This window comes from Anas acuta, chromosome 3 (genome assembly GCF_963932015.1).
Source record: "Anas acuta chromosome 3, bAnaAcu1.1, whole genome shotgun sequence".
Taxonomy (NCBI): domain Eukaryota; kingdom Metazoa; phylum Chordata; class Aves; order Anseriformes; family Anatidae; genus Anas; species Anas acuta.
Genome location: NC_088981.1, coordinates 676,501 through 701,460, shown reverse-complemented (window position 1 = coordinate 701,460; position 24,960 = coordinate 676,501). Strand labels below are relative to the sequence as shown.

The window sequence follows — 24,960 nt, the reverse complement described above, 5'->3', positions numbered from 1 at the left end:
TCCTTCAACTGGCAGTTGTAAAATCCAAATAAAATTGGAAAAACACAAGAAGCTGCCTTCCTTGGGGTTTCTTCCCTTAGCTCTGCTCCCGTGAAGCTATCTCAGCCAGCTCCTAAGACTTGAATCTGTTTGGTCCCAGTTTTGCTGTGAGGAGTGGGATTAACACAGAGGACAACCCTGTTTGCTTGAAAGGTCTGCTATCACCTGCCATTCCCCTGTGTCCTGTCAAGCTGTGATTCTGACAGTACATACTTGGCCTGTTCCTAGCCTGCTTTTTAAAGGGTTGTTAACTGTCCCTGCTCACCCCTGTTCATTGTTATGGGTGGTTTCTACCATGGCACTTCGTCCCTTTCCTTCCTGATTACCAGATGTATTTTTAGATGTTTACTTACTTTTAATAAATATAAGAAAGAGATGTCCTGAGGCTTTTGTATATATTTGTCTGTAATTAAGGTAGGATTAATTGCTCAAAATTGTTTTTAAGGGACTGTTACGAGATCAGCAGACAGGAGCAATGGATAAAATGCATAATGAATACATTATGTTATAAATAATGGACACAGCCAGTGCACAGGCATCCCTGAAAGGTAATAGCTCTTTCAATATTTAATTAAGCAGGTGCCATAGGGGAAATGCTATATGTCACTAAGGTAATTTTCAGCCTGGCTTAGTGACACATAGATTAGTCTGAATGAGAAACCTGCATGCAGCTGGGACCCCAAGTAGTCATGGTTGATGGTATTCATAGGGAGATATTTGTTGGCTGGAGAACTGGCAAGAAGGGATAATATCGAGGGCTGATGAGAGAGGAGATGCTGATGGCAACTGGAAGATGTATTGAAACTAGTGCTTCATTCCTTTTTTTTTTTTTTTTTTAAAAAAAAAAAATTGAGTTACTGATCTAACAGTACATGAAGCCTTGTGCTTGGGTCTGCTTTGTGGAAGAACCAGATTTTCTGAGAAGACGCTGACAGCGATTCCCTCTGGCTCCTGGAGGCTGTTTGCTTGCAGCTAGCTTGTGGAGGGAGCTCCAGACCAGATTCACTTGCTGGCAAATGGCAGCGAGGAGGGTTGAGGGAAGGACCCTGAAACATCTAAAACACTGCGTTGTGGGTTTTCTTGGCCTTTCTCTGAGCTCTTTGTGTGTGGTTCTCCTGTGTTAACTTTTGCCCCGCACGCAGGGGATGAAATACATTAGTGCAGGGAATTAAATTTTGCAGAGAAGGTGGAGAAGCATCAATTGTGAGGCCAGCTGGCTGCCCTTCAGCATGCTCTTATCTGTGGTAAAAGTTGAGTCTGGTGGGTATTGCCCATCCTAAGCCCTAGCTTTGCACTTCTGTGTGTAAGTGTAGGTTCACATTTCCTATCTCCTCCATGCTGTCATTTCATTATGTTTTGCACTGGCTTTTGCACTAGCTCTATTGCGATTTCACCTGTGCCAATGCAGTGGGTACTTAAACAAGAGATCTCAGCATGAGGCCTGAGTGATTTGTGATGGTTGCCGAAGCCCACTGTGTCCTACACGTATCTCCAGGCCTCTGTGTGCCGTTTCTTGCTTTGGACTTAGTTACCTAGCTATTAGCATGTTATCATGTTGTATAGAGAACTTTTAGAGAGCAAATCCAGTTCCAGTGTTGTACAGTGGAGTTAAATGAGCTGATGTATTCTCTGGGGCTGAGACCTCATCTCCGTGTTGTGAAGTGCCTAGCATGATTCCAGATGTATATAGGCAGTAAATAATAATGATTAAACAAATAACAGTTCCAGATTTATGTAGCACAGTTGCAGAGAAGCATGCGAGGAAAGGAGCTGTAAGGCTGAGGGAAGGGAAAAATAATCTTTTTAATATGAAAAATGTGTTTGCATTGAAATTGGACACAAAAGCTCCCTTTTCCCTCTTGCTTGTTTGTTTTTTTTTTTTTTGCAAGGTCCTTTTTTTTCTTTATCTTTTGTGGAGAAAAGCATGAAAAAACCCTTGTCTGCCTTTTCTTTTTTTTTTTTTTTTTCCTCCTGATGGCTGCCCTATCATCAGAGCATCCTGATGTTTGGTTACCAGACCGGGAGCCAGGGCTCATAACTTATTGTCCCCACACACACATATATTTTTTTTTCCCCTCCTGAAAGAGCTGGCTTTTTGGTGCTTGCAGCATGCAGCTCACTGGAGGGGCCACAGCAGGCCTGCTCCATTGGTGCAAGGGTCCCTTCCACCCGGGGAACAGGCTCTGCTCCTGCTCTCTACATCATTCTGGCCCATCCTGTCAGACAGGGAGGTGCCAGGGCTGCTGGTGCCAGCCTCGACTGCTGCACGAGGCCTGAGTGAGGCACCTGAACTGCAGGGTGAATTCAGTGCTGATTGTGCAAACAGAGCTGCCATGGTGACACTCTGGTATAGTCTAGAATTAAAGTGGGGAAAAAGTCATCCTTTCTTCTCTTTTCTCTCTCTCTCTCTCTTTTTTTTTTTTTTTTTTTTTGAAGAGCTGCAGCTTTCTCTGCCCAGTGTTTTTTTTTTTTTTAATTATATTTTCAAACTAAATTTTAGTTCTACAGAGTTATATTTAGCTGTAAGTGTAAAAGAGGAACAGCCAAACCAAAATAAAATTCTTTAGTTTCTATAGGCCTGTTTCTATAGGCCTGTTAGGGCCTGTCAGTTTGACCTCAGTGCCAGGGAAGCTCATGGAGCAGATTATCTTGAGTTTCGTCATGCGGCACGTGCAGGGCAAGCAGGCGATCAGGCCCAGTCAGCATGGGTTTATGAAAGGCAGGTCCTGCTAGATGAACCTGACCATTTCCCACAGCATTCTCCTCAAGAAACTGGCTGCTCATGGCTTGGACTCGCATAGGCTTCATTGGGTTAGAAACTGGCTGGGTAGCTGGGCCCAAAGAGTTGTGGTGAATGGAGTCAAGTCCAGTTGGAGGCCGGTCACTAGTGGAGTCCCCCAGGGCTCGGTACTGGGGCCAGTCCTCTTCAATATCTTTATCGATGATCTAGAAGGGATAGAGTGCACCCTCAGTAAGTTCACAGATGACACCAAGTTAGGTGAGTGTGTTGATCTGCTCGAGGGTAGGAAGGCTCTGCAGGAGGATCTGGAAAGGCTGGACAGATGGGCTGAGGCCAGCTGCATGAAGTTCAACAAGGCCAAGTGCCGGGTCCTGCACCTGTGGCGCAATAACCCCAAGCAAAGCTACAGGCTGGGAGATGAGTGGTTGGAAAGCTGCCTGGCAGAGAAGGACCTGGGAGTATTGGTTGATAGTTGGCTGAATATGAGCCAGCAGTGTGCTCAGGTGGCCAAGAAGGCCAACAGCATCCTGGCTTGTATCAGAAACAGTGTGGCCAGCAGGGCTAGGGAGGTGATTGTCGCCCTGTACTCGGCTCTGGTGAGGCCGCACCTCAAGTACTGTGTTCAACTTTGGGCCCCTCGCTACAAGAAGGACATGGAGGTGCTCGAGAGAGTCCAGAGAAGGGCGACGAAGCTGGTGAGGGGCCTGGAGAACAAGTCCTACGAGGAGCGGCTGAGGGAGCTGGGCTTGTTCAGCCTGGAGAAGAGGAGGCTCAGGGGCGACCTTATCGCCGTCTACAAGTACCTTAAAGGAGGCTGCAGCGAGGTGGGGGTTGGTCTGTTCTCCCACGTGCCTGGTGACAGGACGAGGGGGACTGGGCTAAAGTTGTGCCAGGGGAGGTTTAGGTTGGATGTTAGGAAAAACTTCTTTACTGAAAGGGTTGTTAGGCATGGGAAGGGGCTGCCCAGGGAAGTGGTGGAGTCACCATCCCTGGAGGTCTTTAAAAGACGTTTAGATGTAGAGCTCAGTGATATGGTTTAGTGGAGGACTTGTTAGTATTAGGTCAGAGGTTGGACTAGGTGATCTTGGAGGTTTCTTCTGACCTAGAGGATTCTGTGGTTCTGTGATTCTTTATTCCAAGTCGACTAATACATTTCACCTTACCCCAAACTGTCTTTCCACCCACTGTGTCAGATAAGAATTAGGTGAGAAATACGTAAATATGGAGGAGGAAGCCATGAGTGTTCATCTCCTAAAGAAACAAATAAAATCCCCCCATAACCGCCAGCTATTTGCCCTTGTCATATAGGCTTGGAATACAACTGATTTTCCACTGCTTTTAAAAGATATGTCTCCTCCAGATAATTACACTCTCACTGTGTGACATTGTCGAAGTCTTCCAAGATAAAGGATCTGTTTGATAACAGTGAGGCTCCTAATTACTGCTTTTTCAACCATGCAAAGCTTTGATTTCTAGGTTCAAGCAGCCACACAGTCTTGGAATCGTATAAAAAATAGCACTATAACTGATGGGAAATCAATTTTAGGTTATTTTTAATTCATTATTGCTAATTTTTCCCTGCTGCCTACTCTGAATGAGGAAAATCATTATGCGTAACTTAATTGATACAGCAGTCAGGGTTGACCTGGGTGACTTGTGGTGTAACCACCCATAAAGTAACTCCAGTAAAATGTACTATTGCTGTGATTCTTGCCCTTTGTTTGTTTGCTTGTGCTCTGAAGTTGTAGGAACCTTAATTCTGGCTTCACCGGGCTTTGTATGGAGCCCACATTTTGGACAGTAGCCTGGGAAGATTCTGAACAGTGCTTTTGTCTTGCCAGCAGTAGGGAGAGTAAATTGAGTCAAGAAGGTTACTGACACAAGAAGGGATTCGGTGGGAGTTCTAGTGAAATGCAGAAGAAAAGAGTCAGCGAGGAGTCTGACTGCATTTTAGGATTGTCCGGTGTGCCTTGTGGGGAGCAAGTCAAGGAGCATACCTGGGAGAGAGTATGGGCCAGAGGAGAGAACTGCTCTGAGGTCGTGTTGGCAATGGAGATTTAATGTCTGTCTTCCTTGTGTGTTTTTCCTTCCTAAAATCTTCTCTGCTTACTGGGGAAAAAAAAAATGCTGGCCTCTGCAGCAGGGCAATGCAAAAGGTGCTGCTTTATCTACCCCTATCATTCATCCCTACATCAGCCAGAGAAGTAATGGGAGGCAAACAGCACGTGTTGCTGGCTGGCCTTGGGGCATTGTACCAGTTTTGGAATGTCTCAGGGTAGAAGAAACAGGCACCAGCTCTATCAAGAAAGATGTACCATGCTGGGGTGCAGCAGAAATCATGCCTGGCAGTCAGCAGCTGCCAAGCAGCGGAGATAATATCACCAGTGTTCAGGCCCTGCATTTGTAAAAGGTGAAATGTTAATGAAATGAAAAGGCTGGCAGAAGAGTTATGATACCCCAGAGAAATGAAACTAATGGAGAATCAGATTAAAAATACGGAGCACTGCTGTATAGATCACCGGGAAACCGTCACCTTGAGTGTCACATGTGGCTTCAGCAGAGGCAGAGAGGAAAGTCCAAAGAAAAATGATGAAAATGATTAGGGGCACGAAAAGATTATCATAAGAAGAAAAAAAGAGTGCTTAGTCTATAGAGGATTTGAATCACAGGAGATGTGAAGGGAGATTTTACAAGTGGTATTTTTTAACTGCTCAGCTATTTCTGTTGTACGTAGATGTAAGTCAAGAAGAAGGGAATGGCTAATTTAATGGTCAAACTGATAGAATAATAAAGACAAATTTCTGCACGAACTCTGCAATGAAAACTCAAGGCAGCCTAGGATAATCTGATATGCTGTGACAATCTTTGACGTGCGACAGCAAACAAGAAGTTTCATCTTCAGTTATCATGCTTAAAACTAACATCGTTGAGAAGATGCTGAAGAAGTGCCTATAGAAATCTCCAGGTTCATGTGAATCTGCACACTGCCCAGAGGATGAGTGCTGCACCCCTCTGATGTCCCTCCTAGCTGAGCAAGCTCAGGTCCTCGTGGCTTCTGCAGCAGTGACAAGGAGTGCTACCACTCTGGAAGAAAAAAGAAGGAGACTCTTTTATACCCATTTAATTAGCAAACATGAGAGAATGCAGTAAAATTGCAGGTTTGTGTTGTGCAGCATCTAGGTTTCAGTCTGTGCTCCAGATTATGGCAATGCCTTCCTCAGTCTTACTGTATATGCTGTGATTGCCTTTAGTTATTGCGTCCCCATTGTTCATTTTACCTTTGTTTTTCCCATTTGGGAGTAGGTTTTGGTGGTATTTCTCTTTAAGTGAAACAGCAGTGAACAGTAGATTTGATCTCTTGCAGATACTTGTCCATCGTCTAAGCTTTGCTATGTAAAGCACTGAGATAATCGTATATCACAGAATGGTTTAGATTGGAAAAAATGTTAAAGACCACTCAGTTCCACCCCCCTGCCATGGGCAGGGATGCCTCCCACCAGACCAGGCTGCTCAAAGCCCCATCCAGCCTGGCCTTGAACACCTCCAGAAATGGGGTATCCACAGCTCCTCTGGGCAACCTGTTTGAGTGCCTCTCCACCCTCTGAGTGAAGAATTTCCTCTTAACATCTAAGCTAAATCTCCCCTTGTTTAGTTTAAAATTGTTTCCCCTTGTCCTATTGCCATCTGCCTGAGCTGCTTGCATTTCCCAGGTAGGTTGGACGTGAAGGCGTGGAAGAGGTTGGTCTGAGGTAAACCACAGGATGAAATACTTTTAAGCTAAAGGATGGGCAAGCTTCACTCTCTAGCAGCCTGATGCTGACCTTGCTGACGGGCAGGCGCTGCAGAGGAGTTCCCCCATGTTTCCAAAGTGTCCCCCCAGCAGGACACCTGTGCCAGGTGGCGTGCTTTGCATGGACCTTCTCCATCTGCCTGTGTCTGCAGAAAACCTTGAAGTTTTCTTTGCCTACAAGATGGGAATAGGGGGAGGCTTGAGCAGAGTGCATGTGGAAATCTCATTTTCAGACAATAGGTAACTTTCCTGAGTTAAAATGAAGTTACATTTTTTTGCCATTCTTCACACTGCTGTGGAGGTGTCACCTGGCCTTCAGAGCATGCTCAGCTTTATGGCCTGCAGCTGAGCTGTGTTGAGTGTGCCACTTTCCAGCTGCTGCTTGTGGGCTCCACAGCAGCCAGGAGGGCCAGAAGCTGCTTTGGGGGGCACATAGGCTCCCACGTGCTCTGCTGGTACCAGTTGCCGAGCCTCTGCCTGGAGCCCACCCAGGCAGGCCTGAGAGTGGAGGCTGTGTGGTGCCGGGGCCAGCACCTGTGGTTTTCCCAGGTAGGTTCTGTTCCTCTGAGGGTGCAAACACAATGCTTTGCTGATACCATGTGGTGTGTTGGGACTGAGACAGGTCTTTGGGCACAGAGAGTCAGCCCATCTGGTGTCTGTGAAGGGGTCTTCTTGTTGGAGGAGAGGAGGATTGGTTTGGACAAAGACACTCGCTGGGGCAGCTGCTGGTAGGGGAAAAGCCAGGCTGCTGGTTCCTCCTAGCAGCCCTGACACTGGGATGGATCTCTAACTTCAGTTGTGTTTACCTCTGCAACAGAGAGCAAGAGGCAGTTGGGATATAACTGCATCTGGGAGTTTTGTGGGTACTCTTTTTTTCTGCTAGTGATTACGTACAGACATGGTGCTGCAGGGGCTAAGAGTTATGACCCTGGTTCTGCCCCTTTTTGGCTGTGTTCGGGAGCTTGAGTGTTCTTGCCTTGTCTGACAGCAGAAAGGTCAAGTTTGGGGCAGGGTGCACTATCTCCCCTGGAACGCTCCAGCCATTCCTAAGGGAGCAACGGGGGTGGAAAAGGCTGGAGAGCAACTTTACAGAGCAGTGACTGACGCTTTGCCTGGCAGGGAGGCATCTGCATGCTGCTCCCTGCTCCAGGGGAACCAAAATCGTCTCTCCCATGGAGCAAGCGTCTGTGGGGAAATCTTCTGGTCGCAGGGGGTAGCCCCGTCCCATGCAAGGGGGACAGTCACAGCACGTTCCTGCCCACATTGCCTGGGGGAGCCGCAGCTGCTGCTCTGGGCACGCAGTGATGGCTGTGATGCTGCCGTGGTCTTCCTCAGCGGCTGCCCGTGCCTTAACGGAGGATTTCACCATCCAAACGAGTGTATTCTGCAGGCTCCCAAGAGCTCTTCCCGGTATGCTGGCCTATGAGCGGCCACCTCCCTTTGTGCTGCGTGGCCGGCACTGTGATCTTCCAGGGCAAGCTGCTTCTCCACTCTGCACCTTCCTTATGGCCTGCCATCTGGCTAGGCCTTCCATGCAGGGTCCTGGAGTATTTATCATGTGCCTGTAACTTCTCTGTGGCCTCTCTGCTCTGCTTGCTCTATGCAAGTATTAATAATGATGGTGGCCTGGCCAAAGTGTCTCCCCTGCCCTTTCCACCTAGACTGATACAGAAATACAGCTTTGAAATCAGATAGAGGGAACAGGCTGCCAGGTGTATTTTTTTCATTTTTGCTTTTTCCCTGAGGATGCTCTATTTATGGTCTTTGCTGCTGATGGTTCTGAAAGGAGAACATCTCCCAGATCAGACTGGAAAGAAAGATAATCCATTTCTGAAACGCTTATGCAATCCTGAGCTCAGATTACCCTGTGAAAATCCGTGGCAGATCTGTCGTGCCAGGGAGATGAGACATGGGGATGTGGGCTGGCCAGGTGCTCACCTGCCGGAGCCAGCAGACAGCTGGATCTTCCAGGTCTTTCCTCCCCCAGAAAACTTGCCCTGTTATATTCACAGTAGGGAAACTTCATGGGGAGGGAGATAATTCAGCTGGTTCAAAAAAAAAATAATTAAAAAAACTGAAACTGCCACCATCCAAACAATAGATAAAAGGGACAGATGAGAGAGGAGGGAGGGCAAACATATTCCAGAAAAGCTGTGCTGTTTTTGGCTTCAGCCAGCAGGACCTAGCAGTTCGCATAGAAAGTAGTTTATTGTTAGTGAGAGATGAGGATACCTGCCAACGCTGCGAAGCAGCGTGCTTCTAAAAGCATTGTGCTTCTAAAAGGCCACAGCAACGGATCTGTTCCTTCGATTTGTCCCTTCGTGAGTTTGGCTGGCCAGCCACTGCTCTGTCAGCTCCTCGCTGCCTACTAGTGCCTTTCATTGCCACTGCGCTTCTGCGCCCCAGCGTTGGTGCTGAGCTGCAGCACAAATCCTCCGCTGCTATAGATCAGTTTATATGCTGGAGCTCAAGGAGTTATATCCCAGCTGAACATTGTGTCTGAGTGCTTTCTAATCCTCCCATTAACCTAAGGCTGTCTTGTCTGCTGACTCAGCCCCACTCTGAAGGAGAAGTGCTGTGATGCACTCGAGTAGAATTGTGTCTGTACATAAGTGTGGTTCAGGAGAGCTTTTCAAGACCCCGATTCATCCCCTCATCTTCCCCTTAACTCCCTGATTTATCCTCTCACCTTCCTCTTAACTTTTTTTCTTTCTCTTTTCCTTCTAGTTGTGGGGTAACAGATATTTTTTGTGGATTGGGTGCAATGTGCAATGTTTCGTGGCTGGGTCCATGCAGTGGCCTTCTGATCTGATGATGGCATTGGGGTGAGGAGTGTTTGAAACCAGCAGCCTGGAGAGAAAGCTGCTAATAGCTCCCCTCATGTGGTGGCAGGCATTTAGAGCAGGGACTGTATGTATGTTAGTTGCTGGGCCTCGTGGTAGGTATGAACTTGCAATATGTGCTGGTCTCGCTCTAGGGCAGTGCCGTGTTTGGGATGGGTGCTGCTTGCATGCAGTGCCCAGTAGAGTAGCATCAGCACCTCCTTCCATCTAGAGCCCCTCAGTGCTACTGGACCAGAAGTAATTAACGGCCCTAATGAGGGGGACAACTGTGCTCGTTTTTATGGCAGTAAAAGGACAATGCTCTCTGTGGGAGCGTTGGTGAAACCTGTGTGAAAATGTTCTTTGCTGGGGAGCCATGTGGCTGCAGGCGAGCTGGGAACCTTTGCTGGGAAACCGCAGGGGCCTGCAGCCTGCGCTGCATCACTCACCCCTGCTGAGGTCCAGCTGCGCTTTTGGCCTGATGAGGTCCCATGGCTCGACGCTGAGAGCCGAGACGCCTCTGAGATCAGCACTTAATGGAGCAGCACCGGCGTGCTGGGCCTCATTATAACATAGTCTTCATCATAACATAACATTCAGCTCTTCGTGCTGAAAAATGCCAATGAGGATGTGCCTGGTTGTGTTTCTGCAGCGCTGGAAGCAGTGAATGGCAGGCAGAGCCATCTGGAACAGCTTAAGGAGCTCCAGAGTTCCCACATGGAGCTTAGGGTCAGATGCTGAGCATTTTTAGAAGCTTTGGGCGACTCAGTCAGTTCTTCTTTCCACTTTATTTCATTTTTATCAGCATAAGTAGAGCAGATCAGCAGTCTTGCTGGAGAGCGTGTTCCCATAGGACTGCCACCCCAACCTGGCAGCTACAAGGGTTTGCAGCAAGCAAACACTACTGTGCTTGCTGTGTTATTGGAAGAGGCAAGGCCAGTGGAAGTGCACCATCTGCGTTGTCTTACATGTATTATGAAAGGCACTACAGGCACAGAAACAGGGAACAGTGATCCAGGTGCCACTTGTCCATGGAAATACCTCTGGGAGTAAGCAAAAATAAAGCTCTCTAGAAAGAACCTGGCTTCAGAGGCATTAATTCAAAACTGGTGCCAGATCATTGGAGTTATGGAAAATACCTCGTGGCAATGATCGGTGTTCAAAAAAAAAATTCTCTCTGGAATATGCCATGGGACAGAAGGTTGGGGGAAAAAAAATCTCTACTGTAGCAAAGTTTTTATAATGTCCCCGTATTATTTTATTATAAATCCAGCAACTAACGCATTAATAAGAAAAATGTCTAGCAGAGATACTGGCCTGAACAAAATGACAATATAGCTAACACAAGATGTTTAATAGTTCTTAACTAGCCTGAGAAATTGAAACAAATGGCTTTGACATGTTTCCCATTAAAAATCATCCAATTATGAATAACTGTGTCTTCAGATAGAAAACTATTGGCTTTCTTTTTCTAACCTTTGTTATTTGTCCTTGAACAATTTTTGTTTACTCCTTGCTGTTTTCACAGTCCTTCTGCAGAAGATAGGACTTTTGTTCTACGTTGTGCTGGCTGTGTATTATATATTTCAATCAATGGATTGGGCTCTTGTTCAACAAAGTAGGGGCTCGGGCCCCACAACTTCTGGCAGCTGATGGGAAGCTTCATGTCAGCATAAGTTTTGCATTAGGGCAGATGAATAAAGGATTGCAAGACACAGTCAGAAATGAGGAGCCAAAAGCACGTGTTGCAAAAGATTTGCTCTCAAGACTGTGATTGTTGTGCTGCCTGTTTGAAACTGTCCTGGAGGTGAAATAGGGCGAGGTCCCTTGTTTATGGGCTTTTGGGTTCAGTGGAGTGTGAGTCCTGCCATGGGACAGCTGGCCTGCGTAATAAACCTGGTGTGGTGAGAGGAAAGCTTTTGCTGGTGCAAGTTGCAGTCGTGCCCTCAAGTTTGGCTGCAGACAGATTCTGCTGCTAGTTGCGATTTGTGTGAATGCAGAATGAAGCTGTTATAAGCAGGTACTTCTAAACTAATCCTCCCTCCGCCCCCTAATCTATCTCAGATGGCTATTTCTTTCTTTTTTTTTTTTTCTCCTCTCTTTCCTTCTTTTGGAAAAGCTTTCAATTGGAGGCCAAAAGCTGTTTTGTGCTGGGAGGAAGTGGGAGAGGTTTCTGCAGGAACCTCTGGGTCACTGCAGTCCTTGTGGGTTCTCCTTGCACTTTTCCTCCCTGTAGCAATGTGCAGTGAAGCTCTGACCGCTGGGAGAGGAGCCTCAGTGCTTTGAAAACAGCTAGCATGTGGAACCGAAGCTGCTTAGTTCAGATTACCAGAGCATGTTTATTATTAAGGAAGATGCCTGATGTTACATTATTGGGTGCACTCATTTTGAGAAATGCAGTCCGCTTCTATCAGTGATGTTTGTATACGTTTAACTCACAGCTTAAGCTCTCATCCACGCTCACAGACTAAACAAATAGCAAAGAACATTCTGTAAAGTTTGTAAAGCATAGCAAGTGGAGAATAGTGTGTTATTTATTAATTTATTTATTTTGTTTAGGACGCAAGGTACCTAAGGCTGCCTGTGCAATGTGTGATTTTTCCCCCTTGTGACTTGGGAGCTGCCCTGACCATGCTTTGATGTGGGCAAGACAGGAAAGTCTCAGGTTAGCCACCTCCATCTCAATGGAATGAGTTAGAAAAGTAGAGAAGTGGTTGGGACCCACAAGGAACCTTTTCTGTTATTCTTAGGCATCCCCTGAGGCATGTCCCCAAGACTTGAGTCTCACTTCCAGTGCTCTGTGGTCTTTCTTCAGAGCGTCCTTCAGACTGAACAGAACTGGGAAGGGTCAAGTTTTAGTGGTGGCTTTAAGTCTCCAGCCACAGGGTGCAGACTGCAGCCTCTGTAGAGTTAAGCCTGCCATTTCTGGCTCACTTCAAAGTGCCCTATATTTTGGACAAACAACTGCATGTTCTTGCCAGTTGGCAGGACAGCCAGGGTTTGCTACAGCCTGAGCATGTTCAGGAGAAAGGCCATGATAGGCACTTGAAGGGTAACTTGAGTAGCAAAGTCCTTGTGAGAGAGCCCCAGATCTGCTTGGCAGAAAGATGGATGGGTGGGTAGAGATCTTCCACATGTTGTTTGTTGTCAGGCTCAAGGTCTCTCCTGCAAGATGGTTGATGTAGGTGCCTGCTTGAATTGGGTGCTTTGGCTTCTTTAAGTAAATATATTTTTTTTCCTCATTTGAATTGAGAACTATATAGGAAGCATGGAACCGATACATGAGTATGTCCTTTCAGTTAAACAGGTAGACATGACATGTCCAAGGCTGACCAGCATTGTACTAAGAATGCCATGGAAAACAGCCATCTGTTCTTGTTGACCTTGCTAAAATAGAGCTTTGTTTCATGGTACCTTGCAAAGCTGAAGATGGGAGTAAAGCAAGGAAAGGGTCAGAAGTAATGGGGCAAAGTAATTGTATGTTACATTTGTGGGGTTACTTGTTACATACTGTTTTCAGAAATCATCCCATACCTTGTAAGTCTGGCAGGAGAATGCCAAGTGAAGTGTTCAGCTGCAACCAGTCAATGAGTTTGGATCATGAAGCTGCCCTAGAACAACTGCAGTTTGATACACTGTGCTGTAAATGGGAGCTGGTGGCGTGGCATGATACGTCTTCAGGTTTATTGCATGCAAATTGGTTTTGGTACCCAGTCAGTCTACCTTTCAGTGTGTTTCTTGCCCAGCTGTTATTGCATACACTTGCTTCTCAATGTCTTCTCTTGAGTTCTTTGTGGCTTCTCTGCAGCAAAGTCCTGATGTTCATCCCCCCTTTATTCATCTTTTGCTGGAGTTGAAGACGTGTTGCTCCAGTCTCCCCGTTTTACTACTCTGCTACTTGTCTTCCAGGTTCCAGGTGGATTCTTGTTTCACTGGTTGATGGCCTAGGAATAGACTTCTGGGATTGGTTTTTAGTATTCTCAGCAGCAATTGTGTGTAGTGCTGAAAACATGTGTGATGGCATGCAGTGGTTTTGCAATCCAGTCTGGGTCTCACTAGCAAGGAAACTGGCAAGCAAAAACAAGATGGCTGATGTTTGGAAAATGTGAAGTCATTAATGCACACATGCTTTGCGTTTGAAGGACTTTACATGTGAGGGCATGGTAGAGAGTAAATTCAGACCCCTGGTCTAAAATGGTTAACACCAGCTGGGCTGAGGTTTATCCCTTTTTCCATAAAGTACCTCCCTGATGTCTGTAGGTATTACTTGACAATTTGAAGTAGGGAAGGTTTCTGAAGTGGCTCAGAGGCATGCTCTGGCCCCATACCCTGTGATCTCAGTGGCTGAAGTGAGGCTGTGTTGGGTGGGAATAACGGTGCGTTTGGGCTTAATAACTGTTCTGAGGGTAGATATGGCCATATTCTCGTAAAGATGCATTTATCAGTTGTTTTCTGCTCTGTGAGCAGAACCTGAAGGAAGCTGTACACTTCATGTTTATGCATGAATGTTTCATAACGCATTGAAAAGCTGCTGGCTGGCCCATGGGGAGCAGGTTCAGGAGCCTTTCCACTGACATGGAAATTGAACATTGCATTGGACACAAGATATTGAAATGGGTCCCCGTTGACCAGTTTGGTCAATATAGCTTTCCAACCTTTATTACAAGACATAATTTTAAACGGTGATTGCTCCTGCACCTCAGTACCCTCTCTCTTGCAGTCTCCCTCTCCTGATGCCTGTCATGGTGCAAGTTGCTGAGCTGTGCCTCTGCAGGCACAAGAAGCCACACACTCTGTGCAGGCAGAGCTTTCCTAGCACCTGCTGAGCACGTTATTAATCACAGAGAAGCCTACCTGTCTTCTGTGTCAAAGCCTGCCTCTCTTAGGACTCATTCAGCAGCCAGCTTGATCTCAGTCCTAAGCAGAAGTGGCTTAAGTGTTTTCTCACCATGTGCAAAATTCGGTAGACTTTTGCTGGTACTGTGGTACTGAAGAGCAGTGAGATGCCTACAGAGCTAATGAATTTTGTAGGTGTTCATGGATTTTTTTTTCACTTTTTTTTTTTCCTGGCAACAATGGATGATACTTCAGTTTTAAACCGATTTTGCACTTAAAACTCCTTGTGAGATTTTAGACACACTTTTACTATGAACATTTTCAATAAGTAAAGTTGTGAAGGAATGGACCTGACTCCTTGTGGTGGTTTTACTCAGGTGGGAAGCAGAGTTCCACCATGGCCACTCTCTTACTCCCCCTTCTCAAAGGGGAAGGGGGAGAAAATACAGCACAAAAGGCTCAAGGGTTGAGATAAGGATAGGGAGATCACTCAACAATTATTGAAATGGGCAAAACAGACTCAGAGTAGGGAGATAGTAAGATTTATTGCCTCTTACTAACAAGCTAGAGAAGTGAGAAACAAAGGAAAGAAACCAAAGATGCTTTTCCCCATCTGCCCTCTTCCACCTCCTCCCCACAAGTGGTGCAGGGGAATGGGGGTTGTGGTCAGTCTGTAGCACTTCATCTCTGCTGCTCCTTCTCAGTCACTCTCTTTCTCTGCTCCAACATGGGGTCCCTCCCACGGGATGCCGTCCTTCCCGAACTGATCCTGCATGGGCTTCCCACAGGCAGCAGTTCTTCATCAACTGCTCCAGATATGGGTCTGTACCATGGGGTCCATCCATCAGGAGGAAACTGCTCCAACCTGGGTCCCCCAGAGGCGGCAGCTCCCCCCAGACACCTTGCTCCTGCGTGGGCTCCTCTCCATGGGCTACAGCTCCAGCCTGGAATCTGCTGTGGTAGGGTTCCTCCACAGGCGGCAGCCTCCGTCGGTGCAGAGCCACCTGCTCTGCTGTGGTCTCCTCCACGGGCTGCAGCGTGGAACCCTGCTCCACCGTGGTACACCATGGGCTGCGGGGGGACAGCCTTCTCCACCGTGGGCCTCACCACAGGTTGCAGGGGACTTCTGCTCTGGTGCTTGGAGCACCTCTCTCCCTCCATCTTCACTGACCTTGGCACCTGCAAGGCTGTTTCTCACTCCTCTCTCTCTCCCAGCTGCTGTACCACAGCAATTTGTTCCCCCTCTTAAATATGCTTTCACAGAGGTGCAAACAATATTGCTTATTGGCCTGCCTTTGGCCAGTGACGGGGCCATTATCTTATATGGAGCAGCTTCTGGATTCTTCTTGCAGAAGCCACCCCTATGGCCCCCTGCTACCAAAACCTTGCCACGTAAACACACTACACTCCTCGTGTTTTTGGGACTAGCTGGGATGTAGAACTAGCAGCAGCATACCTTTCCAGTGGGGTTTGAAATGCCTCTGTTTTTAATGCAAGGGGCACTGAGTCTGAAATGCAGATGTTCTTGGGTGCTCTAAACATTTAGGAACAGAATCACGAGTCACCTTTCCTGTGCAGTCTCACTGATTTTTTGTTTGTTTGTTTGTTTTAGGTTATGATGCTTTGAGCTTTTCTGTGGAAATCAATGACAAATGGAGTGGGAGACAGTTACTGCAAGCAAATGAGGACAACACGACTGAGGTCCCAGAGGATGGGGGGCAGGTCTATGTCAGAAATTGCACTGAACCAGGTAGGAATGAAAGTTGCTTCCAGCCCCTCAGTTTTATGGTTGGCTTTCTTACTTCCAGATGTCTGTACTAGTTTCACCTTTACTGCCAAAAGCTTTTCCTTATTTTTAGGTCTATAAACATCCTTTTTTTTTTTCCTTGTGTATGTGCACCATATGGATCTTGTACCCCCCTCTGTGGGTGGGGATAAGAAGAGGGCCTGCTGTTAGCTAATGTACAAGACAACATTTAACATACGCTGACTGTCAAATCTTGATACTTGTGCAAAAAGCTCAGTGCTGAGATCTGAAGAGGAATACCGTCTGTGTTTATTGCGTAAACACTACATTCAGTTTTTGCGGTGGGATTTACATAATGAATATACGTGTTAGTAGGAGTATTATTTGTGATATTAGTATGTAGTCATATCTTTAGTACTTGTAGTTCCAGCAAGCAGTGGACCCAAAGAAATTTAGTTTGTAGATTAAAGTTTCACAGTTGAAATTCCATGTTGATTAGCTGATGTGAAATAGAGCTTAGATCATAACATAGCTTTTTCCTCAGAGAAGGACCTTACCGGGATCCTCCTCATCTCTATGACTCCTGTTTTTATGAAAGTCATAGGAACGTGATGGCATTGAAACTCTACTGCTCTGCTATGCTTGGTTGAAGTTGATTGACTTATTCAGAAGCTTTTTGGGGAAGTGGCCACAAACACGTATTGTCTGTATTCATGTGCTTCATGTGTCCCACTGCCGCAGGGGTCCAAATACAGCTAGAACCACAACTGGTTGGGTCAGTGGGATTATTTAACTGTAGGAGATGAAATGATGTGTTCTTTCAGCTTGCATTTTCTGAGCTGTTTGGACCATTTTTCAATGTATTTTGAGTATTCTTAAAGTCCCCTTCTATTTAGAGGCAATTTTCTTTTCCCTTTATTAAAAGAAGAAATCATTTGAAACCCTGTACAAAAAGAAATCTTTCTGTGGACGTTAGGGAAAAGAACAAGATGGGGTATCTTTTTGATTTACATCCAACTGATTATGTTGTTTTTATTTTTATGCAAATAGAAGTCATTGTAATGTATCACTAGTAAAAAGGGGAAGCTTCAGTCTTTTTCCTTTTCACAGAGGAGCTTGGATTTCGTTTCCTCAAAGTTCAGATAGGGGAGGTGGAAGGGTTTTCAGGGCTTATGTGGGTCATATGGCCCAGGAGAAATTCTAATAAATACAGTTCTTGCTGCATTTCTCTGTGTATATTTTTTTCTCTCCTGTAAGCCTTATTAACATTTCTGGAGAAATGGATGATCGTATTTTTTTAGACAGCAGAAACTAGTACAAAAATTATTCTTGTTCCATTCTTTACTTATTTGCGTATCTCCAGAGTAGTGCAGATTCTATCTTACAGCCTCATATCAACACACATAATAATCCCCTCCCCAAATACATGTATGTAAGCTTCTGCTGTCTCACCATCCTCAGCTATTTCTGTCTTTGCCAAATAAAATGGACTGTATGAAATGTATGGGATTTTATTTGTTGTGTTTCTCCTTTCTTCCCAGAAGATAAAACAATAATTACTAGTGCATTATATAGTGTTGAGGAGTGAGAAAGTAGAAACGCTGATGTGAGTTACTGTTTTTTCTTTGAATTGTTATGGAATTGCTACAGAATACATTCTCTAATGGCGAACCAGTTAGAATTACTGTAGGAAAGAAAGCAGAAGTAACAAAGTTTGGGGTCCATGTGTTGTTTCAGTTTTCTTTTGGAACATTAGCAAATTAGTAAATCATTAAAACTATACCGGATGGCATTCAGAAGTGTTCAAGTTGTATTGTGTTGAATGGGGGCAGGATTCTACTGAAGTGTCTGTGAAAGGTATCTGCTGACGAACTTCAAGCCACACACAGAATGTTTCAGTTCTGTTTTTTCAGCTAATGAAGCAAGTGAAAGAAGAGCTGGTAGAAGAAATGATGTTAATAGCTTAGAAAAATCTTTTTGTTCTGCATGTTTGTTGTGCTGTTTATGGTAACATAAAAAAGCAAAGTGTTCTTAGTTGTACTTTGAGAAGAATTTCAAAATTCTCAATTTTCCCTGCAACTCAGAGTGATGCCAGACTTCTGAATCTTGCACAAAATGGGCCACCTGTTATGAGCCCATACAACGTTATCCTGTTTCTCTCTTCCTGATGCAAAGGAGAGAAACAGCCATTCAGTAAATTGAAATGGGACCCAAGGATGGAAATGGGCTGCTGAGGTTGCTCTAGTCAAACACAGCTTTAACTGTCATCCAAGCAGCGTTAACATGCACTGATACTTGCAGGTTTAGACCTAGAACATGAGACAGCAAGCAGAGATCCTGTCTGCACTGTAAGCTGCCAAATCATAAAAAAAAATTAAGCATGTGGAGGCAGGAAAGTGGAATTTTACCTTGTCATTGATTTTGGTTTAGTACTAGCAGTAAGAAGAGGTAAAATATTTCTGATAAAAGTCCTGTTCTTAAACTAACTGCATCACTAGCTGAAAGATTTATTTTCTTATTTTACTCATTGATTATTTGTAGTTGTTTAAATGGAAGAAAAGAGAATAAAGGAGGGTTTTGCTTGTTGGGTACTTCTTGTTAGCTGGTGTTTGTGAATGCCTTTAGCTGTCCCAGTGAGCTTTGTGGTTGGAGCTGGTGTCAAAACTTTACTGATTCAATAGAATTAAAAGTTTCTTTTTAAACACTCCTTGCTGATTTGATCTCCTGGGTTCCCAATATTGATATTTGGCCCGTATAACTCCTTCCATGTACACATGGGCTCAGCTGGGGCAGGAGAGCCGCTTATTTCCAGAGCTGATTCCTGGGCGAAAGCCCTTTCCTTTCCCTTCACACCCTCACTTCTCCAGATTTTTTTTACATGGGGTAGAAAAGCATTTTTTGGCTAGTTTGCTGGCTTCTGTTTTACAATGAGAAGGCCTCATCTGTTTCCAACAGTTTTCATGTGTAAAAGTATAGTTAGATGTTGGAGTGGTTCAAATCGGTGTACAATTTTGATACTAGTACTTGTTGTTAACCAAGGCTGATCGAAGACTTGATTCAATACCCTTTGATGGCAGCGAAGACCTCCTTTCATTGGCTTATATTAATGATGGATAAGCCCTGAAGCCCAGGGTCTAGCTCTGAAGTAAAAATAGAGACCTTGTCGCATTAAGGGGTCGCAATTAACTGTTATGGGCCTGGTCAAATTTCAGGTACTGAACTATCATGGTCACGCATTCTCCAACAATGTAACACTCTAGTTGCGTTCAATGAGAACTTTCACGGCTAGGAACAAAGCAATTAAGTGCAATTTATTACAGCAACAGGTACACAGGTTCTTTAGATTGCTGGTGATAAATTCACTGTCTGCAAAAGCAAGCTAGCACGCTTGAAATACACAGGTACTCATCCTGGCTTTTAATGCGTTAAAAGGCACAAAGACTCTAGAGATCTCTAAATTTCCACGGAGACACCCAGTATAACCAAGCGTTCAAATCTCACCCAAAGGTGTCCCAAAGTGGGTGGAAGAGAGGCTCAGCCTGTCAACTGATCCCAGAAGCCAGGATGGTACCTTCCCTGACATCCCCTCTCTCTTGAGCCAATTTATATTATTTCTATATTTTAGGTGGAGCTTGAGTGACTCTAGTCAAGCATATCTTGTTATCACAGAATAATTGGTAAATCATTCTTGTTTTTGTTTAAAGGTATAGGCTCCGAGAAATTTAGAGCACATGCTCAGTGAGGAGTGGTCTCACCTTAGAGGCAGGTAGCTTTTGGGATGGAGGTGTGTTTTGGTATTATAATGATATTGTAATGCGCAAAAGTTTACTAGGGTACAGCATTTTGTCAAAAACATGACAGGTCATTGGCTCAGGGTAACAAATGTGCAGCTTATCGGTCTCGGTGTGCACAAGAACAATCGAGTTCTCCTCTCGTCATGGAGCCTATCTGTGATGTCTCCACTCTGCTCTATGCTCCGTACTGTTCCTTAGAGTCAGCACACCAGGTTCCCCCAGTGCAATAGTATCTAAGGTTGGAAGCCTAGGGAAGGCTCAGGTAATGCAGCTACGTCTCAGTTCACTCTGAAAGCCTCTCCAATGCTGTACTTTTTCTTTAAAATGTGAATATAAGTTTAATTTTCCTAGTCACGTTAGGCAGTTACTCAACAGACCTGAATTATCATAGAAATGAGCATAAAAATTCAACAACTGTTTTTCTTTGCCTTTTCTTAGGGATTGCCTTTACAGTGCTGCTTAAGTAAATTGAGGCAATTGCTAAAATTGTGGTATTGCTGAGAATAATACGACATGAGATGCATAACCTGGGATGTCTGTTATTTGTGAATTGTCATAGCTTAATCCTCCTTAGCATCCCCACAGGAGTTTCACTTACATCCATTTGGTCTTCAGGTGCTGCTTCTTCCCTTTGCTGGGGATTTGAAGGAAAAAGCTGTCTAAAAAGACTTTTTTTTTTTTTTCTTCCCCCCCCCGTATGTTTTCAAATTTTAGGTCTATGAAAACATACAGCTAGGCAAAAAGGAGGGTTAAAAAAGGCAGTTTTGCATCATGTTGGGTTGTGGGGAGCCAAGGATAAAATGCCTTATTTTGAAGCGTATTGTGCTTTATATATTGCATTGCTTGGCTACTGTAGTTTGGTAGCAGTAAACACAATGCTAAAGGGAACATCTTTTTTTCTTTCTTTAACTGCGTATATATTTTCAGGCTCACTTAAAACCCTAGCATGACTTTTGCCAGCTGCTATTTTTATTTTTTCTAATAGTTTATTGAATGGACTATCTACTAGCATTTTATTATGAGAACTGCTTGAAATAGTGGTTTGAGGTTTTTTGTTGTTGTTGTTGTTGCTGACTTTTCACTTGAAACATATGTTGTAGAAATATTAAGGGGCTGAAATGGACATAATCCAGCCTAAAAACTGTATTTTGTAATTTTTGGTCCTCCTTTTGTAATTTTTCACTCTGTGAAGCTGTTGCAATTGGCATGATAGCATGGTCGTTTTGAGCAGTTACATTTAAAACGTACCGCTTGTTCTGTGCTAGGTAGCCTCGATTCACAGAACCCCTGGAGTTTTTGGGCCTAGAAATATGGCACTTGGAAATAAATGTCAATTAAGAGACCACTATGTTTCCTTTGAAAAACCTGTTGGAGGTAGCTGATTCGTGATGGCACAGCAGCCTTCCTGCTAGCTCCTGTGCTCAGTCAGTGCGTACGGAATGAGTAGGAGGCTACGTGCATGGCCCGCTGAGGGCCCGTCTCTGTCAGCAGCTGGTGCTCCGCTATGGGTGGTGTGGGTGGCACGCATCCCCCAGCCAAGGGTGAGATCCTGCCCTTAAAAGATGACCCCCTATCTCTGCAAGTCTACTACATTTTTTAGCTATTTGTTGCTGTGTGATCTAAGGATCTGCAATCATGCTTGTAAATGTCAATTTCAGCCTTATTGCTGTGAGCCCTGCTGAAAGAAAAAAGTGTTCAACATTTGCTCTGCCCTGATTCTTCTGTAGAATTTGATTGTGTTAAATGCTTATGGAGGCAGAACAGGAAAAAAGTACATATATAGATTTTTTTTTACTAAAGAGTCTTTACTCTTGTCTTCTGCTTTCTTATTTTCCAATCCTGTAGTCATACATGCTCAGTCCTTCCCTCTTGGCTCCCTGGTGGCTGTTCATGGGAGTATCTGACAGCTGTCATGCAGCAAATGTTCTGGCCTCTCATGCCATCTTGTCCTTGTAGTGTCTGTGTGAAGGTGTATGGAACTACAGATGGAGAACAAAGTGGATAAGGTTTATTCTTAAAAAAAATAAAAATGTGATATTGTTTAAACACTTGTGATTTGGGATTAGGCTTGGCAAACATTTTTTAATAAAAAAATATGAGGAAAGAGTCAGAAATACTTATGTTACTACAGGCAAAGTATCACTTAACCATGTAGTCCTGTATAAAAGTGTGACTGACCCACTGGAAGCCAAAAAAAAAAAGGCTTCAGGTAATTTAATCTTGAGCTTCGCGTCAGGTCCATGTGCTACCAAATTTGGAGTTCGGCTTGCACTTGAGAAATTCAGAGGAAGTTGCTGTTAGTCAAGACTTAATTTTGAAGTCTTAACAGGAGAGCTGGGCTAAGGCCTTGTTCCTGTGGGGTGGGGAGAAGCTCACAGACTGCACTGGGATGGGGTGTGATCTGTCTAGAAACTTGCATTGAAAGCTGCTTGATCCCTTTCAGGAGGATCCTACAATGTCCCTCTGGACAACCAGAAAAATGTGATGGGCTCCCAGAGGCAATCTGCCCTCTGAGAATAGGAGCGAAGTCTCTGAGGGAGTCAAGCAGTATTGCAGCATGGGAAAGCGACCACAGTCTGGTCACTTGTTTATGTTGGTCATTTACTGCATTTGTCCTATTGCAGAGACCTCCCGTAGATGATGACAGCACGAGAAACCAAGTGGAGGAGGGTCAGATGGGTGTTAGCTGGAGTCCTAACAGGTCTACAGCACTGCAAAGCTTGTGTAGCACTGACAATGTGGTCAAAGGGACAGGAGGGGACAGGTCCCGTTATGCAGTGGGAGCACCTGGCAGCCACAGGGCTGAGGCAAAGATTGGTCTGCCTGCCAACCTGCTGGAGAGCTGCGGGGAGCAGGCAGAGCCTGCCAGCTGAGGAGTAATTGTTCGTGGCAAGCCGAGGTCCTGGTGCCACTGCCAGTTAGCTCTTCGCTGGACTGACATATGTTTCTGCTGACAACCTGTCATCATGTTCCTCCCCCAGTGTTACCGCTTCCCACGTACTTAGTCGCTGCTCCTGTGCTGAAAAGGCTGAAGATAAAATAACAGTCCTGCTTAAGTGTGCCATTTTGACGTCATTATCAGTAATAACAGGAAATGTGTGATTCCTACAGAAACTATAAGAGCTTGCTAGATTCATTTATACCCCCAGGCACAAAAGCGTTTAATTTAAATAGCCAAATAAGTTTTTATGCAACTATTTCTTTTGTTTCCTTCACTTATTTCAGCAGCAACTTTTCCTTTTATCCATATTTCTCCAGTGAGTCATGGATTATGATAATGTAACTTGCAGTGCTTAGCTATGAAGTGTGTAATTCTTCCATATTTCTTGCTTATGCTTGTTACTATTTATTTAGAAAGCACTTTTTGGTTTGAACTGCAAACTTTAACCCACAAGTATGTGGTGTGGTGTTCTGTTCGTTTGTTTTTAAGCCAAGACAAGACCTGAACCACCTTGTGTAAATTTGTTTTCTGAATTCATAGAATCATAGAATGGCCTGTGTTGAAAAGGACCTTAAAGATCGTCTAGTTTCAACACCCCTGCTCTGAGCAGGGTAACCAGTCACTAGAGCAGGCTGCCCAGAGCTGCATCCAGCCTGGCCTTGAATGCCTCCAGGAATGGGGCATCCACAGCCTCCCTGGGCAACCTGTTCCAGTGCCTCACCACCCTCCGAGTGAAAAACTTTTCTCCTAATTTCTAACCTAAATTTCCCCTGTCTTAGTTTAAAACCATTTCCCCTTGTCCTATCACTATCAACACATATGAACAGGCATTCCCCCTCCTGTTTATACATTCCCTTCAAGTACTGGAAGGCCACAATGAAGTCTCCTTGGAGCCTTCTCTTCTCCAAGCTATCAAGCCCAGTTCCCTCAATCTTTCTTCATAGGAGAGGTGCTCCAGCACTCTGATCATCTTAGTGGCCCTCCTCTGGACCTGTTCCAAGAGCTCCACATCCTTCTTGTGGCAGGGGCCCCAGGCCTGCACGCAGCACTTCAGGTGGGGTCTCACAAGAGCAGAGTAGAGGGAGACAATCACCTCCCTCTCCCTGCCCCCTTTTTTAATGCAGTCGAGGACGCAGTTGGCCTTCTGGGCTGCAAGCGTGTACTGCTGGCTCATGTCCAGCTTCTTGTCCATCAGGACCCCCAAGTCCTTCTCCGCAGGGCTGCTCTCAAGTTCTTCTTTGCCCAGTCTATATAAATACCTGGGATTGCCCCAGCCCAAGTGCAACACCTTGCATTTGGCATTGTTGAACCTCATTTGGTTCTCATGTTCCCACTTCTCCAGCCTGTCCAGGTCCCTCTGGATGGCATCCCTTCCCTCTATTATATCGACTGTATCGCTCAGCTTGGTGTAATCTGCAAACTTGCTGAGGGTGCACTTGATTCAGTCATCTATGTCCTTGATAAAAATGTTGAAGAGCACTGGTCCCAAGAACAACCCCTGAGAGACACCACTTTGATCAGCCTTCACCCAGACATAGAACTGTTGACTACAACCCTTTGGCTGCAACCAGCCAACCAATTCTTTATCCACCTAACAGTCCATCCTTCAAATCCATACCTCTCCAATATAGAGAGAAGACTGTGGTGATGGACCATATCGAAGGCTTTGCTCAAGTCCAGGTAGATAATATCCATCGCCTTTCCTTTTCCACTGATGCTGTCACTCCATCATAGGAGGCCACCAGATTGGTTAGGCAAGATCTGCCTTTGGTGTGCTGGCTGTCTCGGATCACCTCTTTGTCTCGTGCATGCCTTAACATGTCTTCCAGGAGGATCTGCTCCATGATCTTCCCAGGCATAGAGGTGAGGCTCTCCGGCCTGTAGTTCCCCAGGTCTTCCTTTCTCCCTTTCTTAAAAATGGGAGTAATGTTTCCCTTTTTCCAGTCACTGGGGACTTCGCCTGACAGCCATGATTTTTCAAATATGATAGAGAGTGGCTCAGCAACCACATCAGCCATCTCTTTCAGCACCCTAGGATGTATACCATCTGGCCCCATGGACTTATACACATCCAGTTTCCTTAGGCGGACCTGGACTTGTTCCACTGTCACAGTGGGATGGAATCCGCTCCTCTCACCCTCTCCTCGAGGTTCAGGATCCTGACAGACATAGGAAACTTGACTACTAGTGAAGACTGAGGCAAAGCACTTACTGAGTACCTCAGCGTTTTCCATGTCTGAGGAAGTCAGTT

At 45.2% G+C, this 24,960-nt stretch overlaps 1 protein-coding gene across 7 annotated transcripts in view; it reads left to right on the top strand.

The window, feature by feature from the left end:
* Window positions 1-24,960, top strand: part of SLC24A3 (solute carrier family 24 member 3) — a 205,225-nt gene that overhangs the window by 14,529 nt on the left and 165,736 nt on the right. For all 7 annotated transcript variants that reach the window (XR_011094270.1, XR_011094269.1, XR_011094271.1 and 4 more), the window contains exon 2: window positions 15,840-15,977. Coding sequence is in view for 3 of the 7 variants with exons in the window: in XM_068675147.1 (XP_068531248.1) it covers window positions 15,840-15,977 (138 nt within the window). In the remaining 4 variants the exon portion in view is untranslated. The remainder of the gene's footprint in view (window positions 1-15,839; window positions 15,978-24,960) is intronic.